General features: G+C 56.6%; 5 protein-coding genes across 6 annotated transcripts; 2 read left to right on the top strand and 3 right to left on the bottom strand.

The window, feature by feature from the left end:
* The first annotated feature begins 1,997 nt into the window (after positions 1 to 1,997).
* LOC110469508 (bone morphogenetic protein 2) lies at positions 1,998 to 4,272 on the top strand. The gene is made up of 5 exons (XM_021528287.3): positions 1,998 to 2,259; positions 2,360 to 2,496; positions 2,824 to 2,946; positions 3,304 to 3,502; positions 3,866 to 4,272. The coding sequence occupies exons 1-5, from the start codon at positions 1,998 to 2,000 to the stop codon at positions 4,270 to 4,272; spliced, it is 1,128 nt and encodes a 375-aa protein (XP_021383962.1).
* Positions 4,273 to 7,015: 2,743 nt separating this feature from the next.
* On the bottom strand, positions 7,016 to 10,167 carry LOC110469491 (potassium voltage-gated channel subfamily V member 2). Its single transcript, XM_021528268.2, has 2 exons — positions 8,652 to 10,167; positions 7,016 to 7,282 (listed from the first exon to the last, which is right to left on the bottom strand). Exons 1-2 carry the CDS (start codon positions 9,900 to 9,902, stop codon positions 7,016 to 7,018), a joined length of 1,518 nt encoding a protein of 505 aa, XP_021383943.1. The 5' UTR covers positions 9,903 to 10,167.
* Positions 10,168 to 11,695: 1,528 nt separating this feature from the next.
* Positions 11,696 to 15,676, bottom strand: CD320 (CD320 molecule). The gene is made up of 5 exons (XM_021528286.3): positions 15,522 to 15,676; positions 15,154 to 15,357; positions 14,209 to 14,280; positions 13,706 to 13,854; positions 11,696 to 13,376 (listed from the first exon to the last, which is right to left on the bottom strand). The coding sequence occupies exons 1-4, from the start codon at positions 15,598 to 15,600 to the stop codon at positions 13,709 to 13,711; spliced, it is 501 nt and encodes a 166-aa protein (XP_021383961.2). The 5' UTR covers positions 15,601 to 15,676; the 3' UTR covers positions 11,696 to 13,376; positions 13,706 to 13,708.
* Positions 15,677 to 16,233: 557 nt separating this feature from the next.
* NDUFA7 (NADH:ubiquinone oxidoreductase subunit A7) lies at positions 16,234 to 17,610 on the bottom strand. 2 transcript variants are annotated; one of them, XM_021528202.2, is made up of 4 exons: positions 17,523 to 17,610; positions 17,349 to 17,398; positions 17,106 to 17,255; positions 16,234 to 16,482 (listed from the first exon to the last, which is right to left on the bottom strand). In XM_021528202.2, exons 1-4 carry the CDS (start codon positions 17,571 to 17,573, stop codon positions 16,386 to 16,388), a joined length of 348 nt encoding a protein of 115 aa, XP_021383877.1. In that variant the 5' UTR covers positions 17,574 to 17,610; the 3' UTR covers positions 16,234 to 16,385. The 2 variants fall into 2 exon arrangements, with proteins under 2 accessions (XP_021383877.1, XP_021383878.1); XM_021528203.2 differs by having other exon boundaries at positions 16,234 to 16,477.
* A 5-nt stretch (positions 17,611 to 17,615) lies between these two features.
* On the top strand, positions 17,616 to 18,189 carry RPS28 (ribosomal protein S28). The gene is made up of 3 exons (XM_021528204.3): positions 17,616 to 17,743; positions 17,817 to 17,864; positions 17,939 to 18,189. Exons 1-3 carry the CDS (start codon positions 17,705 to 17,707, stop codon positions 18,059 to 18,061), a joined length of 210 nt encoding a protein of 69 aa, XP_021383879.1. The 5' UTR covers positions 17,616 to 17,704; the 3' UTR covers positions 18,062 to 18,189.
* Positions 18,190 to 18,580: the final 391 nt, after the last annotated feature.

Raw genomic sequence — 18,580 nt, 5'->3', positions numbered from 1 at the left:
CCCTGGCAGGCCTAAGGCCAGGTTGTGCAGGGCTTGGAGCAGCCTGGGATGGTGGAAGGTGTCTCTGTCCATGGCAGGAGATGAGATGGGCTTTAAGGGCTTTAAGGTCCTTTCCAACCTAAACCATTCTGGGATTCTTTGCATGCAAAAGGAAGCAAATCAAACCATGCAGGAAGAAAGAGCTGTTCTGCTTATCCAGGGGGAGGTTACAGCTCACGAGTTACTCCAGGAGTAAGGAATAGATGCTGTAGGAAAAGCTGCTTCCCTTCTCCCCCATCCTACTCCAGGGCTTGTACCCTTTTCCTGAGCGTGAGCAGAAGGTCCAGGATGTGGGGGGCCGGTGGTGTACTGGGGCTGTACTGGTTTTTCTCTAACTGCAGGAGTTAGAAGACAGAGAGGAATGCCTGGTTTGGGCAGAAGGTGCCCTGAGACGCTGTGCCCCTCGCGGCTCTGACATGCACCGGTTCCAGAGCCGCCGGGATCGATCGCACCGTCGCTGCCATCCAGGAGTGCCGGGGACAGCGGGGCTGGGACCTGCGGTGGGGCTCCTGGAGACCCCGCCAGACTGTCTGTAGGATATGTAAATGAGAGAAGGCTATTTTTTTTTTTTTTTTTTTTTTTTTTTTTTTTTTTTTTAATAAAAGCTTCCTTAACCAGGAGGTAAAAGTGAGCCCTCTACAAAATGTTTTGCAGCTTGTAAAATAAACATCGTGGGCAATTTGCAGGTCCTTGGGGCTCCGCTGTGCAGCTCCACGGCCCCTCCGCATCCAGCATCCCAGGAGGATGCAGCCGTCTGGCACAGGCTGGGGGTGCACGAATTGGCTGCTCCCGGTTGCAAACTATGGAGCCGGAGACAGGAGAGAGAACCGCGAGCTGAGCATGTCAGGGCAGAGCTGTCTCCTCTGCAGGCACCCCCAGATATCCTGTGGGACATGCTGCTGGTGAGCTGGGAAGAGGAGGGAAACCATCCCGGGAATACAGATAGTTTCCCCTCTCCCTTAACTCCAGCCAGTCGGTGCCGCCGTGCCTGTTCTGCATAATTAACAGCCCTTTGGGTTGGAATAAACTGTGGGCACCGCTAGACATTAGCCTTCACCTTGTCTCCCATCAGGTGGTCCTAGCAGGGCTTCAGCCGGTAGATGAATTACTTAATTAATGCTAATTTTTTCCCGTTCATTCCCATGGCAGCTGTACAGTGTGACCTGCCCACCTGGACCAGCTTGGTTTCTCTGGGATTGGGAAATAAGGCCTAAAGAATTGGCTTTTTTCTCACTACTCGGATATTTTATTAAATTCAAGCATTCAGGAATTAGCAGTAAATACCTTTTAATTCCCAGGAAGCCAATAGCCTTAAAAAAAAAAAAAAAAAAAAAAAAAAAAAAAAAAAAAAAAAAAAAAAAAAAGCACTGGCTCCCGCAGCCCGGGGCTGCAGCACCGCCGGCTCCTCTGCTGGAACCTGCTCTGCCCCGTGGCCTCGGCTCCCTGGGACGCACAGCCTGGGCTGCCCCCCGAGAGAGGGGACCCGGGCACCCCACCCTGCACAGGGACAAGGATGGGGACACCAGTGCGACACTGAGCCCCCGCCACGATCCTCAGCAGCGACTGCGGGATGCTCATCTTGATGGGCTGCATTCCTCCACACAAAGGTCCTCCGATTTGTCCCATTAGTGCCATCATTAAAATCCAGTTAGTCTCCTATGGAGAGCAAATGCAGCCCAGGCAAGAGCCTGGCAAGGGGCTGCTGGCCCCAGAGCCCCGTTTCCCTGCCAGCCCTAGGAGCGCCTGGTGAGCCGTCCTGCCTCCCGCTTGTGTACTGCGGCTAATTGATGCGGGGGGCCCGGGAGCCGGGCTTCTCACCTTGTTAGCACGGCAATTAACTCTCTTTACCCTCCTGATTGCTCCTGTGCATATTTCGCTCCAGTCCACCTTTCCAGTGAGTTATAAATGCAGCAGCAGGGCGGCCGGCGGAGCTGTGCAGGGACAGCGAGCGCAGAGCCATGCTGGGGACTGTCCTGCTGCTGCTGGCCCTGGCCAGGACGGCGTGCCCGAGCCCAGCCAGCGTGGCGAGCCGGCGGGCTGAGGCGCTGAAGAAACTCCTGGAAGTCTTCGGCATGGAAGACCCGCCGGCCCCCCCAACTCACTTCAAGCAGCCACCCCAGTACATGGTGGATCTATTCAACACTGTCGCCAATGCGGATGGTGTCACCAAGAACCCTGACATCCTGGAGGGCAACACCGTCCGCAGTTTCCTGGATAAAAGTAAGGGCGGGGGGGGCCGTGGTGCTGGGATGCGGCTGTGGGGAGGGGCTGAACCGTGCCGCCCCTGGTTTTGCTCTCCTCAGCACTTGCTTCTCTCCAGCTCACAGCGAGGAGATGCGGTTCCTGTTCGTCCTCTCCAGCGTGGCCAAGAACGAGAAGATCCTGACGGCAGAGCTGCACCTCTTCCGCCTCTGGCCGAGGGTCACAGATGGGCCCAAAAGGCACCACTTCTGCCAGGTGAGGAGAGGGATGGGAATCGGGATGGGGACAGGGATGTCCCCTGGCCTGTGCCCAGGGCTGCCACTGGCACACTGTGGTCATTTGCCTGCAGTGGGAACACAGCCTGGCTCTAGGACAAATATGAACAAATATTTCACAGAGAATCATGATGATTTAACTGTAGCACGTTCTTAAATATCCTTCTGGCTTGTGCAAACATCAGCAAAGGCACACCAAGGTTGCTGCAGATCCATGCTGACAACTCCCCATCTACCCCCACACCTTTGTCCAGGGTCAACCCCTCAGGGAGAATATGCTGGGGTGACCACCTTTTGCCTTCCCCAGGTCAGTGTGTACCAGGTGCTGGAGAAAGACAAGCCAGACACCCCTGGAGGGAAGAAGCTGCTGGCAGCACGGCTTGTCTCACTGCAAACCTCGGGCTGGGAGGTCTTTGCCATCACGCCAGCTGTGAGTCACTTTTCCTCTGTTTTCACCTTTCAGGCTCCTAGTGTAGTTTCCTGTCTGCAGTCTCTGCAGTGACATGGGGGATACATCCTCTGGGAGGGGGAGGAAAAAGGTCCTGCCAAGAGCCCCGGGGCCATTTCATCCCTCCCCAAACTTGTCTCACTGCTCTGCAGGAAGTGCTGGTGCTGGCTCCTGCCACAATGCCCTCTGTGCTGCAGCCCCAGAGCAATCCCTTCCCATGGCACACAGAGTGTCATCAAAGGGGTCCTGGTTCACGATGTCCTGCTGCTGGCCTGGGACCTGCCTGTGGGGACACTGGTGCCTGTCCTGGTCCATGCTGACAGTGGTTTGGTTCCCCAGGTTCGTGACTGGACCGAAGATGAAAGCAGCAACCAGGGTTTGTTGGTGACAGTCCAGGGCCTGGGGGGGAGCCCACTTGATCCCCCACCACTGCAGTTTGCATCTGGTCGGAGTCACCATGAGAGCAAGAAGCCCATGTTGGTCCTTTTCACAGACGATGGGCGCCGCGGAGCGTCGCTGCCCACAGCCGGCTTCCCAGGTGGGTCCCACGCCTGGCACAACTCCCTCGGTGCCAACATCTCTTTCTCAGGAGGTGCTCCCCACATGTGGGCTCCGCAAATCCAAATCTCCTTCCCTGGCTGGTGGGACAGGCTCTCTCCTTTCTGGTCCAGCCTGCTCAGGGCTGTTGCCTGCTTGCAGATGTGAAGCTGGATTTGAGTTCGGCCGTGAGACCGAGGCTGTCACCTCCTGGTGGCTTTGTCTGGGCTGGTGACAGGCTGTGAGCAGAGAGTTGCAGACAAAACCTGTGGGGAGAGGTGGCTGAGGGGGCTGCAGCATCTTCTCCCTCTGCCCAGGCTCACACAGTGACCTCTGACTGACATCAGATGCTTCTTTCTGACAGATTTAAAGCCTCAGGCTCCCGATCTCCCTGCCAAGATGCTGGTGCCCAAGCTGGGCAGGACACGCAGCACACGCTCGCTGGACCGGCTCCAGCCCTGCCAGAGACATCCCTTGTCTGTGGACTTTGAGGAGATTGGCTGGTCTGGCTGGATCATCTCACCACGGGGGTACAACGCCTTCCACTGCAAAGGCTCCTGCCCCTTCCCTCTGGGCGAGAACATGCGGCCGACAAACCACGCCACAGTGCAGTCCATCATCAACGCCCTGAAGCTGAGCGAGGGCGTCAGCAGCCCCTGCTGCGTGCCCGACAAGCTCTATTCCATCAACCTCCTCTACTTCGATGATGACGAGAATGTGGTCCTCAAGCAGTACGATGACATGGTGGCCGGGAGTTGCGGCTGCCACTGAGGCAGGAGGAGCAGGGGCTGGAAACACCACTGCAGTGGGGGCTGCACCCGCTCCCTGCAGAGCATCAGTGGGGTCTCTGTCCCACAAACCCTCTAAAAGAGACCGGGACGAGCAAAGCAAGGGGGTTCTGGGTCTGCCCAGGATGGTGTCACCCCCTGACAGGGCCAGCCAAGGAAGGCTCAGGGCCAAGCTCTGATTAAACCAACCTGAATGAGCCCGTGTAAACCAGCAGCCCCAGGGCAGCAGCTCCATTTTGGGGTGCCCTGTGTGGGGTCATGGGTGTCTCTGCCCATGCAGAGGCTCCTGCAGGCTGTACTATATGTATATAGAAGAGCACTAATATATGACAGAAGCTGCCTGTACAATGTCCTGTAAATGTCTGTACATTCCTGCATTGCTGTGACTTGTAAAATTATTCAGAACAACTATTTAAAAGTGCCGTTCTCCAAAGGCTGCCTGTGGACTCTGAACTGCTTCCAGGAACAGGGCAAGCAGGGAAGGGGATGCACATGGAGGGATGAAGATTCAGCTGCAGCACAGTCTCCAGGGGCAAGGGGATGAGGTTGATGTGCCCCATTCCTTGAAAGCTGAATGATCTCAGGACACATCAGTCTGCAACTGGGGGTGCAGGGAAATGAGCAGGTGATGGGGGTGCTTGGAGCAATGTGGTGACAGGGTCTGGGGTGGGATGAGGGTGTCTATAGAGGTGCCAGGAAATTATAATGCTGGGGTGGGTGGGTGGTGGTGGCTGTCGTGGTTTATAACCCCAGATGGCAACTAAACACCATGCAGCCACTGCCCTCCCCCTCCACCCTGGTGGGATGGGGAGGAAAATCAGAAGAAAAGGTAAAATATGTAGGTTGAGATACGGAAAGTCCAATAATAGAAATAAAATAAAATACGGTAATATTTAATAATATTTGTAATGAAAAGGGAGACACCAAAAGGAGGGAATCATAAACCCCAAGACAGACAAGTGGTGCCCAATACCCAGTTGCTCAGCACCTACTGATCTGTGCCCAGCCTGTCTCCTAGCAGCAATTGGCTGCTGAGAGATCAGTGTGTGATCAAGATTATTCTCACCCTGAATCTAAAATACAGCCCTGTACCAGCCACTGGGAAGAAAATGAACTGTATTGCAGCTGAAACCAGGACAGTGAGGTGGGAGAGCTCTGGGGGAAGATGGTCAGAGGAAACTGCTGTACCCAGAGAGAACGTTCCTCACGGAAGAGAAATAGGGTGGAAACCAGAGCTGTCCAATGCTGTGGGGTAAGGTCAGTGCTGGGGAGGTGTACAGAGGGTAGGTGTCAACGTGGGTTACCAGGGAATGGGTATAGGTGTTGGTGGTCAGGGCAGGGGTCCCCTCACACCTGGTGGCACAGCCTCCTTGTCCCCTGCAGTCCAGCTCTCAGTGGGGGTGTGGCTGTCCCTGCCAGAGCACTCAGCTCCTCCAAGTCTCTTTCCAAGTTTCCAAAATCAGCAGCTTAGCCACAGTCCCAGGCTGATACCAGGAGACCCCTGGTACCTCTGCATCTCCAAGCCCAGCTCACAAGTGAGTGAATTGCACCTTGGCCTGGCTGGCATCTGTTTCTTCCACCTGTTCACCTGGAAGCAGCAACAGCAGCTGTTGGCCTTTCCCCATGCCAACCCTCCCTGCAGCCTGAGGTTCCTCTCTCCTCTCTCCTCTCTCCTCTCTCCTCTCTCCTCTCTCCTCTCTCCTCTCTCCTCTCTCCTCTCTCCTCTCTCCTCTCTCCTCTCTCCTCTCTCCTCTCTCCTCTCTCCTCTCTCCTCTCTCCTCTCTCCTTCCTTCAGGAGGCTGTTTCACTGGACATGGTCCCACACCAGAGGGCAAATCCTTCCCCTGTGCCCCCCAGACATGCTCCCCACTGCCTCCCATGATGTGAATACAGGGCAGAGCCAACTGGTGTGTCCTGATCATATGCACGTGCCAGCTCCAGTTCCAATGCACCCAGGCACCTCATTCCAAAACTAATGCAGGGACAGGCTCATCTGCATCCCTGAGAAGACCGATGGACTTGTGAGCTCTGGGGGGGATATCCCCTCCTCCCCCCAAAATGATGAGCAGTTTACTGAACCACACACAATAGCTGGACAAGAATCCATGACAATGGAGGTTTGGGCCTGCTTTATTAAATCCTGTTCCTGGGGGTGCTCTGGCTACAAGCTCTGTATTGCCTATAGTACAGGTGGGTCCTATCACAGCAGCACCCCAAGTCAGGACTGTGCCCCAAACTGCAGGGCAGTGGGAAGAAGAGCAGATTTGGCTGGAAGAATGCATGGCTGTAAGCCTTTCCTCTGGGCTTCACCCAAATCCCCACACTAGACTAGGCCTGGGCTGCTTGGCTGGGAAGGAGTCACGGGGGCAGGGGGAGCCTGTGTGTGTCCCACTCAGTGGGAATCAGAGCAGCACCTGCACATGAGTCACACTGGGCTACCTGCCTCACACAGGGGACAGTTCAGTCCCATCCCTCACTCCCTGTGATTCTGGGTGCCCCTGGCCTCAGCCCATGGCAGACAAACATCCTGCCCTGGCCATACTGCTCCCTGACTGACCATTCTGCAGACAGCATTGCCCAGCATGCAGCAGTGAGGGAGGTCCCAGCTGGGAGCAGCCCCTGTGCAACAGCAGAGCCTCTACCCGCAGCTTGGAGCGTCCCTGGGGGACAAGACCTACTGGGAGGATGGCCAGGACAGGGGATGTCTGGGGGTGTGGAGCCTGGGGTCAGCGGTAATAGCGGGGGTCAGCTCCCCAGCACTCTGAGAACTTCCGCAGGACTCGCTCTTTCAAGCGGATCCTCCTGGAAAGCTGAAGTGACTGGCTCATCTCATGGGCCTTCAGCTTGGCATAGTAGTCAGAAAATTTGTTGTAGAGGATGGAGATGGGCATTCCATTGAGGATGATGCCGAAGGAGATGCAGACAAATGCCACCATCCTGCCGAGTATTGTGTCAGGCACAGTGTCTCCATAGCCCACAGTGGAGAGGCTGACCTGTGCAGGGACAGAAAAGGATAAAATCCCATGGGAACAAGCCCAACAGACCCCACTGTCTGGTGCTGGAATTCACTCCCTCCCACCCCTCTGTGGAGCCACCTGTCCCCTGTGACCAGTGCTAGACCCTGACCTGACGGCAGCCAGCCGAGCTGTCCCCTCTCCAGAACCTGCATGGCCAGGGTGCCACTGTCCAGGCTGTGCCTGGCAGGCCTGGAGAGGCAAAGGAAAGGCCTGGCTGAGCCCCAGAAACACAGATCAGAGGCCTGACCCTGCTCCCTCACTGCTTTTGGGTGTGTCTCTTCAAAGGCAGCTGGACACCCCTGAGCTGCGCCTTCCCCAGCAGCCAGTGTCTGCTGGAGCTTCCTTCCCCGTCAGAGCTGTGGCTCCAGAGCTTCCTGGCTGTGAGCTGCCTGGCCCCAGATAAACAAAGCTTCCCGGAGCCTCCCTCCAGGGGAAACAGAGTCATTGCCTGGGAATGAACTATGTTTAGTAAATGGGGAGCAGGGCTATGGTGAGATTCGAGACCAGAGAGGTTTGGGCTTGGCAGGGAGCTGTGCTCCCAGGGAAAGGCTCAGCCTGGGATGTTGAAATGCTTGAACCTGGTGATGTTGCAGAGTGATTTTGCCCTTCCTCAAGGAGGGATGAATTTGAAGCTGATAGGCTTTGGTGGCCAAAGGGGATTATAAGAGCAGAAGTGATTTGTGGGATCATTTAATCTGTAAATCAAAATGCCCTCATAACCTGTGGCTCTTGAGTGCTTTAGCTGCTCCCCATCTCAGAGGTAATGCCAGGTTTATTATAGTGCCTAGCTCTGCAGAGCTGCTGGCTCCTGGCACAAGCAGGGCAGTGAAGGGGCAGCATACCACAGTCCATGTCCACTCTCATGACATGGGCTGAGGCACAGGGTGACTATGGGTGCCAACGCAGCCCTGGGTTCCCCATCTCAGACCCACGAGCTCTTGTGCTTCTCAAGCTCAGCAGGGCTGCAATGCTGCCCAGGCCTTAGGCTGTCCAGGGTAGCTGTCCCCATACCCACAGGCTACATCCACTCAACACTTGGGTCCCATGACAGATAAAGCTGAGTCACATCTCCCTTGTTCAACTCAGGCCTGGAGATTCCCAAGCCACAACCTCTGTCCCACCATCCCACTCCAGCACCAGCTTTTGAGCTTCTGAGCTAATCTGAACCTCTGACTTTTTTCAGAGCATGCAGGGCTCTGGTTTCCCACCATTACTGAGCTGGTGAGAAGACTGGGCACTTTTTGCCTCCTGCCCAGCAGCAGTGGTGAATCCCCTGAGCACTGGGGTAGCCCCTACCCACGGAACCTCCCCCACCCCCCTCTGGAAGAAGCTGCTCACACCTTACCGCTGCCCACCACCATGCGCAGGGGATACTGGTGAAGTCAGTGCCAGGGACATCATGTTCCACCGAGTGTATGAGAGCAGAGAAGGTGAAGACCCCCATGGCAATGAAGAGGAGGAGGCAGCAAACCTGCTGGTAGCACTGGCGCATGGTGAAGCTGAAGGCCCGGAGGCCAGTGGAGTGACGTGCCAGCTTGAGGATGCGGAAGATCCTCATGAGCTTGATGAGCTTGAGGACTTTGCCCAGTTTGCTCACATTCTCCACCTTGTGCAGCTCCTCGTGGTATTGCATGTCTCCATCATCCAGATTTTCAAAGAGGATCTGGATGTAGAAGGGCAGGATGGCCACCAGGTCTATAGCATTAAACGCTGCCCGCAGAAAGTTCTTGAAGCTGGAGGAGGATATGAGCCGCATGAGGTATTCGGAGGTGAAGAAGATGGCACAGATCATCTCCATCTGCTCCATCCACATTTTCCCTGTCTTGTTTTTCATCTCCTCCACTGTGCTCAGTGTCATGCCCACAATGGAGATAAGCACAAAGAAGCTCGACATAACAGCAATGATCTTGGCTGGGACAGAAGAGTACGGGTTCTCAATGAGGTTCCAGACCATTTTCCGAAACGGACCCAAAAATTTGCCATCAAACTGTGTCCCTGACTCCAGGGGCTCCAGTTCTGCCTCCAGCTGCTTCTCTATTTTCAGGTACTCACTGAGTTCATCTCGCTTTTCCTCTAACAGGATCCGGCAGCAGCGCTGGGAGTATTTCAAATGGATTCCCCAGTACTCGATTTCCTCCACGAAATTACTGGGGCACATCTCATCCATCACCCACAGGACCCCACTGCGGTAGAAGTGGAAGATGTAGTGGAAAATTGAGGGATCTCTATCAAAGAAGTACTCATTCTTCTGCACCAAGTAGTCATCACAGAGCTGCAGCTTCTTCACGGGGTCTGTATAGAGCGCCAGCTTCCCAAGCCGGGTGACGGGATACCGGGCCAGTACCTTATAAGCTATCTGGAACAATTTGCCACCCACATTAATGTTGAGAAGGTACTTGTTCCTTTGGATGGGAGTCTGGCTCTTCTCCTGCTTACCATCTGCCACGTTCTGCATGGAGTTCCATTGCCTTACCAGGCTGTCCTGTGCAAATGGGATGTAGGATTCCTCTTCCTCTGGGGTCCGGCAGTGGCCCCGGTGATCCCCTATCTTCAGGCTGGCCGAGAGACTCGCGCGCCTGCTCCACTGTCGCCTCATGGTGCCCAGCCTTCCGGAGCGGTGGCTCCTGTCACAGGCCACAGGACAGCAGCTCTGGCTTCATGGGAACACTCCCACTGGCCACACGCTGACTGGGACGAGTGCTGCAAGCCTGGGGCAGCGGAGTGGCTGCCCACAGGGCACGGCTGTGTCCCGGTGCCACGCGGCACCTGCCGGGCCCCAAAGCCGATTGCTGATCAGATTGGGGTTTGCATCGCAGCAGTCGGAGGCGGCCAAGAGCCCGCTCCTTAAGACACTAATGAGATTGAGGCACTAGTCCTTTATGTAAGGAACTATTTCTAGCTCTGCACTTCTCTTTTCCCTTATTCTGTTCTAATTAGCTGTTTGCATTTGCTGGATGCTGTTTCCTGGAAGGACATCCATGACAGCAAACTTGGAAACAGAACAAACTTGCCTCCATCTACCCTCTGTTGATGAGACAGGAAGGTGCAGAGATGCAGGATTTGTACTGGCTTTGTATCCCCACACCAGATGCTGCTCTTGGCACCAGCCCTTTGTTAAAGGCTAATGTAGCTGCCCCGGCTGTCAGCTGTCACAGCCAGGGAAGGGAGATGGTCATGACCTCTCAGCTCATCCCTCAAGTTCCACAGTGCAGATTTAGAGGAGATGAGGTGGAGGAACCACCTCCACCTCCACAGTGTCCGAGAAGATCCCCTGAGGGACAGGCTGCCGCCGTGCCCCTGCTGTGTGCCATCACATTAGCCTTCAGCCCAACTCACCCAGGCAGGGGAGGAACAGGGAACAGGACACTGGAAATGTAAGTAGGCAGTAAAAGTTCCTCTGAAGTATTGGAACTGAAAAAGTAGGAAATAATCTTTTGAATTTGCAAGTAAAAGGGGAACCAAAATGAAACAGGTTGATCTTTGAGGTCTTATCTTGGAATACGATCCTACTTCAACATGTAAAACATCACATTGATCTCCATGAACTGGTCTAATTAAATACAGACGTGGAGCACAAAGATACTCCTGGCCTGAAAAGCAGCTCAGGCTCCACTACAATTGAAGTCTCTGAGCCTGGGGATTAGAACAACAAAAACAATTCCAGCACTGTACAGGGGAAGGGAAATTGCTGTCAGAAACACACAGCCCAAAGTTTTGGCAGAAGATCCATAAAAATGTGTTTCTTTCAACTCTGTAGCACTCAGCTCAGGGACCAGAAAGCAAAACCTGCAATGTCTTGTGATTTTGCCCCAGGGCCTCACTCATCATCACAAGAGCAAGCACTCTGCCTTGTACCACAGAACAGCCGGGCTTGGCCTGGCAGCTGCAGCTCAGACTCTGATCTGGGACCAGCTGGTGACAGCTGACCTCGGCCACATGGCCCTGCCAGCACCAGCGCTTCAACTGGCCCCAGCTCAGCCCTGTCCTGCCAGGACTCCTGGAGCCCTTCCTGCCCCACAGTGCTCCCCACTTCACGCTCTACTCTGGCAAAGAAGGGACAAGTTCAGGCATTTTTTTCACCTTGCTTTTGGCTGAGCTCCCACTTGTCCACAGTTCAGCAGCAGCACCAGAGGCGCTACTGTGATATATGTTCCTCCTGTCCCCACCCTCTCTGTTTGATATGCTCCTGTATTTCATTTTCTCTGCTACAGCTGGTGTGTGCTGGAGTCTCATCTGTCCCAGGCAGGCGCAGCAGCACCCCATGCCAGCCCACCCATCCCAAGTCCTCTTTCCCAGGACGTGACAATCCAAAGGTCATGCAGCCCCCAGCCTCCCAAATACAGAATCCATGCAAATGCACGTATCCAGGAAAAATAAAAACTCCAGAACTTGTTAATGTCACATCCTTTATTCTCCTGTGTCAGTCATCACAGCCATCTCTGTCTGTCCCTATGGAAACAGAAGGTTGTGTGTGCCCTTGCAAATGACTCCTTGGTACTAAAAATAGCAGCCCTGGAATAACCCAGGACTCCATACCACATATAGAAGTTTCTCCTGTGGGGTATGGCAGCACTCACATGCTATCCAAGAGCAGAAGACTGCTACTCCAAGGCTGATGACTGGTGTCTGCTTGGCAAGTCAAGTTCCCACCTTCAAGGCACAGAGGTCAGCAGCCAAGGCAGCAGCTTGGTGCACTTAGTGATCACTTGTGCAAGATGCATGTGGCCAACGCTGAACCAGAGGCACTGGGCACTGATCTGCCCCTGCACAGTCAGTTCTGAGAGGTACACAGCACTCAGTGCTTGGGTCAGACACTATCTGTGTGGCACATGGAGCCCTGGCCAAAGACATGACTTATTTCCAGGGACACCTCCACTAGACCAAGATGCTCAGAGCCCTGTCCAGCTTGGTCCCAGGGATGAGGCATCTGCTCTGGGCAGCCTGAGCCAGGGCCTCACCATAAAACCCTCCTTCGTGTCCTACTAAGCCCACCCTCTGTCAATTTATACCTGTTGTCCCTTGTCCTTACAGGCCTTGGTGAAAAGCCCCTCTCCATTTTTCTTACAATCCCCCTTTAGACATAGACAAGACACAACAAGGCTCCCCAGAGCCATCTCTTCTCCAGGGTTTGCCCTAACAAAAGTGCAGGGCATTATCAAAATTCATGAGGTTCCTGTGGGCCTGAAGGTCCTTCTGGATGACATCCCCCTCCCCAGCTGCTCTCCTCAGCCTGGTCTCATCCTCAGACTGGCTGAGGGTCCACCTGATCTCACTGTACACACTGAAGAAAACATGGAATAGCACTGGCCCCTCAAGGGACAGCACTCAGAACAGTTTTAAGGAAGACACCTTTAAGAGTGTTAGGAGGAGCCCCATGCAGCAGTCAGCATTGGGGTAGGCAGAGCAGGTCTGCCAAGCACGGAGATGTTGTGGAAGGGAGTGTGAAAGGAGCTGCTGGCCCAGGGCTGAGGAGCTCCTTGCTCCATGCAGGCTCAGGTAACAGCACAGCAAAGCCAGAGCAACTGTCACCCCCATGGAGGCACTGTCAGTAAAAGCCTCCTGTGCATGGGACTGGGCAGCATCAAACAGTAGTGCAAACATGGAGTATTTGTCTGACCTGTGCAGCCAGTGAGTGCCTTTGGAAATAGGTGAGAAAGCTCCTGTTCCCTGACAAACTCCAGGGGGAAGAATGGGACAGATGAAAAAAGGTTCTTGGCTGGAAGTGGAAGGAGACAGTTGAACAGCACCTGGCATTTCAAGGAGAAAAACATCTTTGAGTCCAAGGCCACAGTGGTGGGCATTAGCAGTAACGACTGTCATGCAGAACAATGAAGACATTTCTACCACCTTTGGGAGGGCTGACGTCACAGTGCCAGGGAAGGTCCTGTGCTATTTCTGGAGCCAAGGTAGTCCTACAATCTAAGACATTTACATTTACAAAGGGAGCGTCCTCTTGGTATTCCAGTGTAACAATCTAGATTTGAGAGCTGATGTCCAATTCAGTCAGACTCTGTGGTGAGCAGGAGACAGACCAGGCTAGTCTCACCTTATCACCTTGGGATAAGGATCCCTGTTACAAAGCCAGAAAAACACCTGGTTATTGACAGTCCTTTGGGAAGAAACCTAGTTTGACTTCAATTTGTGCAAAGCAGAGGAAAAAGTCCCACACCAGAAGATCAGTATCTCAGCAGGACTGCTCCATGTCCTTGGCAGAGGGAAGGAAATGGGAGAGTTCTGCTGCTGCAGGACAGACTGAAACCCCATGCACCTGGTTGGCAGGCATTAGGGAAGCTGGGAAAACCTACCCCCAAAGGGGAAAGCTCTAGAAGCCAGAAACACAAGGCAAGAATGAATTTCTCCCTCAGGCACATGGAGCACATGGGATGCAAAAACACTTACCCTTCAGGGCAAGGAGCCTTTCTGGCACTTGCCAGCCATCAGCTGTTCCCTGGATGCTTTTTCAAGACCGAAGGTGTCAGATCTGGGTTTTGTTTTGGACAGACCCCACACAGCAACAGAACTTGCTGCTACCAGGATGACCAAGAGCCCTAGAGAGGAGAGTGCACAAGCAGAAACCCACTCACTGCCCTGGTCTTGGGACAGGGCACTGCTGCTCAACACCATGAACCAGCAAGCAAAGATGAGCAGTGTCCCTCGAGGGCAAGGGACAGACGGAGAGGAGGTAAGCTCGTGGCAGATTGCATGTAATGACCTTTCCAAAGACACAACACATCCAAAGCAGAGAAATAATTAAGCTGTGGTGCCAGGCCTCCCTTAGTCCTTCCAGCGCAGCAAAAGCAGCTCCTGATAGAGGTCTGGAATTGATCCCCTCAGGATACTCAACTTATAGCCCAAGGTAGGTAGGTCCAAGACCACATGCAGTGCTCCTGAGTCTCACATACCTGCAACAATCAAGATCCATGTGTAATCTTGACTGCTCGATGGCACAGAGACCTCAGGCATAGCTGAAGGCTCTGTGAAAAAAGAGAAACAAATTCATGAGACTTCCAACTCACGTTATGGTCAGCACTCAAAGCAGTCTTCAATCTACACCTGGCTGAATTCCCAGCTCACCTCAAGAGCACCAAAAGGCCTTTTTCAATTTAAGCAAAACCTTATCTGCTGCTACTGGAGGAAAAAAGTTCTATTGGAAATGCAAAATAGGGAAAGGTGGGAAAGTTCCAGCTGGAGCTGGAACTGCAGCATCCCAGCCTGTCCTCGTGGCACTGAGAAGCCACAGGCACAACCAAAATGTAGCTCTTCACCTCGCCTACCAATTGAACAGGTGCAGGCATCAAACTCAAACCCAGTTGCTCACATCTTCAGTAATCCCGCTCCTCTACAAACCCTTGGAAACTGGCAGGTGAGGGAAGCCAGAAGCACCTTCCCAAGCACCCCAGACAGCCAAAGGTCTGACAAAGGATGCTGCAGGGCTCTGGTACTGACAGTACTGGGGTGCAGACACAGCCAGACACAAGCCCAGACACTGTGATGCAGCTCCTGGCCAGCCCTGGTGGCCCAGACTTCCTCCTCATCCTCTTCCCTTCAGCCTGCCCATTCCCCAGAGTTCAGAGGAGCTCTGCAGTTGGAGAGATTCTCAAAGCAGCTGCTGGGAATTGCATGTTCTGGAAGAAGGAAGGATGTACTTCAAAGGCCCTTCCCGAGGGCGCCCTGACGGGCGTCACTGTCGCTCCCAGCAGAGGAAGCTGAAGGTGCGGGTCCCTCACAGCGCTTCCTCCACTCACAGCGACCCGCGGTGACCGCAGCTGCCCGGATCGGCCAGAGACGGCGGGACACAAGGGCTTCGGTCCAGCCTGCCGCCCCCGCCGCACCCCGGGGCCCCGTACCTGCGCTGCCGGTGGGCGGCACCGCCGAGCTGCTCGGCGGGGTCACCGCGGGACCGCCGGCGCTCGGCTCGGCCGCGGTCCCGCAGCCCCGCTCGTCCTCGCCGTCCTCACAGTCGGGGTGGCCGTCGCAGCGCCAGTCCTGGGGGAAGCAGAGCGCGTCGGGCGCGCACTGGAACTGGTCCGGGCGGCAGCGGGACGGGGCGGCTGCGGGCAGCGGGAGCGTGAGGGGAGCGGGGGCCCAGCGGGGAGAGCCCCGCGCCCCGCAACCGGGCACCCGCCAGCGGGGCGCGGGGCTCCAGCCAATGGGAGCGGAGGGCGTGCGCGGAGAGCCAATGGGCACCGCCCGCCCGGCCGCTCCCCCAGCTCACCGTCGCCTGCAGAGAGCGGCAGCGCCAGCAGCAGCAGCAGCACCGGGAGCCCCGGCGGCAGCAGTCGCGGCCCGGCCATGCCGCGGGCCCGCACCGGAGGGACTGGCGGGGGTCGCCGCGCCGCCACAAACGCAGCGCGTGCAGGAAAGGCGCGTGCGCTCAGCCCCGACTTCCACCAATGGGGTGCTCGCGAGGGCGGGCGCGGCGCGCGCCCTTGGGGAAGCCCCGCCCGCCGCCCGTGCCCTGGGGGCGGGGCCGGGCCACGTGACGGGGAGGCCCGCCCATGGCGAGCGGCGGGACCGGCCCGCGGCGGAGCCCGCGCACGGCGCTGCCAGGCACGGCGCTGCCAGGCACGGCGCTGCCAGCGCCGCCCCGAGCGCCGGGCCCGCCCGCGGCTCCGGGGAACCCCTCAGCACCGCGGTCGGCAGTGACCTGCTGTCCCCGCGGAGGGCGGCACGGCGCTCTGCCGCAGCGAGCAGGGTGCGGTCACGGCAGGACAGCGGCACTGGCGGTGGGGGGCGGCTGCTGAACTTTTCTCGCAAACCTGGGCCCGGGGGGAGCCCTGTGAGCGAGGCTGTGCTTTACTCAGCTCTGTTCTTCATTGACTGACAACAGCTTACAGATGTGCCCATCCTGTGTCACTAGTCCAAACAATCAAATACCCTGGTATTAAACAGCAATAACTTAAATAAATCAAATAAAATACACAAAATGGGGGGGTAGTAATCACAGCTTTATTATATACATTTATTAATCAGACACAACCTCCCTCCAGCAGCTTGGAGCCACATGCAGCACAGCCTCCCCATCAGACCTGCTCTGGAACCACCTGTGCCTATCATACAGCCTCAGCTTGCTCCCTGCTCACAAGTATGGCTCGTCCCTGGAAATTTCCCACTTCCTAGGTGGTGGTCCTGGTGTCACTGGTTTCTTGCCTGTTGCTGTCAGTGCAGCACCTGAACTGGGGTAGAGAAAGGAAGAGAAGGAAGAGGCTTTAGCAACACTCTGGAAATGACACTTGAATTTCATCAGAAGTCCAAGCTGTGCAGGGACACCTTCCACCACTGCAAGTGGCTCCAAGCTCCGTCCAGCCTTGAACACCTCCAGGGATCCAGGGGCAGCCACAGCTGCTCTCAGCACCCTGTGCTAGGGCCTCACCATCCTCACAGCCATGAATTTCCTCCCAGTATCCCATCCAGCCCTGCCCTCTGGCAGTGGGAGCCGTTCCCTGGGTCCTGTCCCTCCAGGCCTTGTCCCCAGTCCCTCTCCAGCTCTCTCAGCCTGACTCCAGAGCAGAGGGGCCCCAGCCCTCGGAGGATCTCTGTGGCTTCCTTTGGACTCGTTGCCACAGGTCCCTTCTTGGAGGCCCCACTGCTAGCCACAGATATTCCAGGTGGGGTACCGCCAAAGCACAGTGAGTGAACTTCCTCCCGCCTCACTTATTTGCAAGGAAATATAGACCCAAATAATCTGGGTAACTTCCCGCTGCTGCTGAGCGCGTTCTGTGCTCCTGGTACAAATCAGGAACAAGGCTGACCCCGCTCCACGGCGGCAGCGGCGCGGCTCCGCCCGCGCCACACCCACCTGCCGGCCTGCGCCCCCGCGGGCAGGGTTCTCTGCGCCGCCGCCACCACCACGGGCGGCAGCGACTCCCGGCGCCCGTCCCGGCTGCAGTAATAGTTATCGGCTAGCTTGTGGCTGGGGCCCACCGGGAGCCGCGGCGGCGGCTGGGTCCTAGGCAGAGAACGAGCCGAGTGTCAGCGGCGGGGCCGGGGCTGGGGCGGCTCAGCGCCCCGCCCGCCGCCCGGCCCGGCCCGGCCCCGGCACCTCTTGGCAATCTCTTCGTAGCGGAGCTGCAGCTTCGCCTGGAGATCCCGCTGCAAGGCAAGGCCAGAGCAGCTCAGGCGGAGCTGTCGCCGTGCGCCGGAGGCTCCAGGGAGCCGGGGGCGCAGCGCGGCGTCCCGCGGGGCAGAGGAGCCGCGGGCGCGGGGCTGTTCTTACCCCCGCCAGGAAGTTGCGGAGCCGCTGGATCAGACGAGTCGCCGTCGCCATCTTGGCCGCGGTGAAGGGCAGGGCGCGAGGGGCGCCGGGAGCGCGCGGGCGGAACGCTGGGTCTCGCGAGACTTGGGGCTATATAAGGCGCCGCGGGGTTTCACCGCCCCTTTCCGCGCCCCGGAGCCGCCATGGACACGAGCCGCGTGCAGCCCATCAAGCTGGCCAGGGTTGGTACGGGGGCCGGGGGTACCGCGACACCGCGCCGCGACACCGCGCTGACCCTCCACTGTGTCCCCACAGGTCACCAAGGTGTTGGGCCGGACCGGCTCTCAGGGGCAGTGCACTCAGGTGAGCGGGCGGGGCGGGGCCGGGCGGGTGCCTCAGGCCGGGCCCGGCCAGGCTGACGCGGGCCCGCCCCGCAGGTGCGTGTGGAGTTCATGGACGACACCAGCCGCTCCATCATCCGCAACGTGAAGGGCCCGGTGCGCGAGGGCGACGTTCTCACCCTGCTGGAGTCGGAGCGCGAGGCCCGGCGGCTGCGCTGAGCTGGGCCCGGGCCCCGCTGCCGGATCGTCCGTCGGGGGATGGAGCCTGGCGCAGCTCGTTCGGCCGTGGGGCGCCGGTGGGGAGGAGCGTGCCGGCCGGGTCACTGCAATAAAGGGTTTTTTCAGTAGCCCCTTGCCCGGGTTTCACTCACCGAGCGCCACTCGACACCGCTGTTTTCTCTCACACCTGAGCACCTGCCGCTTTCCTCGGGTTCAGCAGCAACATATGCCCCTGCTTGTTACTGGGGTTACACATAGTGTCTTCATTGTACTATCACTGTTATTGCATCTTTGTTGACCTGTCACAACAAAGAGAATTGTTTTGATTACAGTAGCCTTAATCCTGACCTTCCAGTTTTCTGTATGTGATGGTGAAGTGGCACTGGAAACTTACTGGACCTCGGTGTAATTAAATCACAAGTTAAAAGTCAAGCTTGGTACCAGCTTTCAAAGCAACAGCCTGCTGCTTCCAGCTGTCTCTTGTCAGTGAACTGCTCAGTGAATTGTGCCATAAATACA

This window comes from Lonchura striata, chromosome 28 (assembly GCF_046129695.1).
Source record: "Lonchura striata isolate bLonStr1 chromosome 28, bLonStr1.mat, whole genome shotgun sequence".
Lineage (NCBI taxonomy): Eukaryota > Metazoa > Chordata > Aves > Passeriformes > Estrildidae > Lonchura > Lonchura striata.
Note: the sequence above shows the minus strand (reverse complement) of the source record. Positions and strands in the feature narration are given on the sequence as shown.